Source organism: Limulus polyphemus, unplaced genomic scaffold, assembly GCF_000517525.1.
Source record: "Limulus polyphemus unplaced genomic scaffold, Limulus_polyphemus-2.1.2 Scaffold5857, whole genome shotgun sequence".
Classification (NCBI taxonomy): domain Eukaryota; kingdom Metazoa; phylum Arthropoda; class Merostomata; order Xiphosura; family Limulidae; genus Limulus; species Limulus polyphemus.
The window spans coordinates 5,372-7,798 of NW_013671467.1; the positions used below are offsets into that span (position 1 = coordinate 5,372).

The 2,427-nt window shown below is 31.4% G+C and overlaps 1 protein-coding gene across 1 annotated transcript in view; it reads left to right on the forward strand.

The window, feature by feature from the left end:
• Positions 1 to 1,376: 1,376 nt before the first annotated feature.
• The window catches only part of LOC106473072 (persulfide dioxygenase ETHE1 homolog, mitochondrial-like), a gene marked incomplete at its 5' end in the record, with an annotated part of 20,582 nt that continues 19,531 nt past the window's right edge, over positions 1,377 to 2,427 (forward strand). Inside the window, one exon of the mRNA XM_013933750.2 lies at positions 1,377 to 1,521. Coding sequence (XP_013789204.1) covers positions 1,377 to 1,521 — 145 coding nt within the window. The remainder of the gene's footprint in view (positions 1,522 to 2,427) is intronic.

The following is a 2,427-nucleotide window of genomic DNA, read 5'->3' on the forward strand; positions in this document are numbered from 1 at the left end:
TTTTAGAATAAATTTGAAACGCTTCTCACGCTGTGAGGTTGGTTGTGTTTAACTAATAATGATAAAAATCGCATGACCTAATTCTGAAAGCAGATTATTTAAGAAATACTGCTGAATCATGCTGGTCAGTGACGTCGATGTGTATACGAGGAAAGTGTGATTGTATCGTATATCCTAAATATATATATACTTCGAAACATGTCCCTGAACTGGAATTTTCTCAATTCTTATTTAGATCAGTTGTTTTTTTACCAAAAATATGTTTACAGCTATTCAAAGAACAGTCAAAAGCTAAGCTCTCATTCCTTATATTTATCCTAGTTTATTTAGATTGAAACTCTTTAATTAGTTGTGTGATATAGTTGAATGTTTTACACAGGCCCTGTGGTAGATTAAGTACACATTACTGTGATATGAACGTGAGGTTTGCACTTTTTATGTAGCCAGTTTTCTCAGAACTCCATTGTAATATAGCTGGAAGAAACAAAAATAGAAACATTCCTCAGTAATTAGTACAATCATGGGCGTCTGTAGGGGGTGCAAGAGGGGCATTTGCCCCCCCCCCCAAAGATGAAAAATATAATTCTTTCTTTATTCATTCAGTATATGTATATGAGTTTTTTATTCAATTCACAATTTCACACTACTTTTCCCCCACCCCTGGAAAAATTTCTGTAGATGCCCATGATTATAACACATTTGAAACAGAGTAAAATCCTAACTAGATAGGACAGGTACAGGCAAATTTAAATATAAAAGTGATCGCAAGTGCCATTGCATGACACATGACAGTTAATAGGTAAATAGTGTTATTTAACAGTTGTATGGTTCCTCCAAACCTTAAAAGTAATCAGCTAAAATCTCATTTTTGTATGAGGCTCAGTAATCAGGAAAGCAGTAGCATATGCCCATAAGTATGTGAGGAACAAAATTCAGAAAATATATTTGGAATTACATGTACTTGTACAATAATGTATGTAAAATTTTATTCTCCCAATAGTTCAAGATATTCTGTTAATTATTGTAATTGAAAGGCACACAGAACTGTTTAAGCATAGATAATTATTATGTACTGGAGACCAATTTTTAACAGTTGCAACATATTAATTAAATACAACAATTGTCAAATTATGAAAGTGTGAAAATGACATTATCCCATACACATATCAAGGAACTGCCACTTCTTAATTTTGTATCTTTTTTAATTTTCCCATCTGATAATTTCCATTCAATAATTTGTAGATGTCTACATTAATATAAGCCACATGTAGTCATTACCTTTTATTTTCCAAAATTCATCTATGTGTTAATTAAAACCAAGATTGTGAAGAATGGCTTATTTGGTTCTATTGTTTATGGTGTATTTTTCATTGTAGTTGTTTGATGGAACCAGCTTCACATATACATACCTCTTGGCAGACACAAAGACTAAAGAAGCAGTTTTGATTGATCCAGTATTGGAACAGGTAGACAGAGATGTTAAACTGGTTGAAGAATTAGGATTGAATCTTATTTATGCTGGTAGGTTAAAATTTAGTTGCATCTAATGTATATATATACATATATAGTGTTTTCGGTAAGTCAGTAAGTTAGGAAAGTCAGTACGTTATACCCTTAGTAATGGACCAAACAACCACAAACCAACAAGGTGGCATCACCAGTTAGTTTTTACAATGTTACAGTTTCATTCAATGATGAAACTTAGTTAACGAAATGTGGTGAATTGCATGTGTATTCTGAGTATATTATTAGCTTGTGTTTTTATTAAGTACTGTGCAGGCAAGCATAAGGGACAATATTTACCAAAGTCAGTGTTGTAGACAGTGCAGGTGGTGAGAGTGAAAAGTTTGAGCTCATCTCAGTCTGAAATCAAATATAACACTGTAGTTAAACTTCCACTATTGCATATTAAAGTTTTCTTCTGTTTCTTATTTTCATTTAGGAAACACTTTTGATAATTTACCTATAAACATTTCTATGAATCTCTGTGCAATGACTATTTTATGATTATTTAAGATATATCATTACATACATAATAATTAAGAATAATTCAATTTAGAATTATTTTTGTTTGAAATCTGAAAGCCAGTTTCATAACACCTATTAAGTACCTATCTTGTAAAGTTAAATCAAGGTATACACAAGTAAACAAAATAGGATACACAAGTCAAAAAGGAAATAATAGGAAAATACAAGTGGATAAATTACCCCTGAAAATAACCATCCTTTATTTCAAGATACTAAATGTGGAACCATCCTTTATTTCAAGATACTAAATGTGGAACCATCCTTTATTTCAAGATACTAAATGTGGAACCAGCCTTTATTTCAAGATACTAAATGTGGAACCAGCCTTTATTTCAAGATACTAAATGTAGGAACCAGTCCTTATTTACAAGATACTAAATGTAGGAACCAGCCTTTATT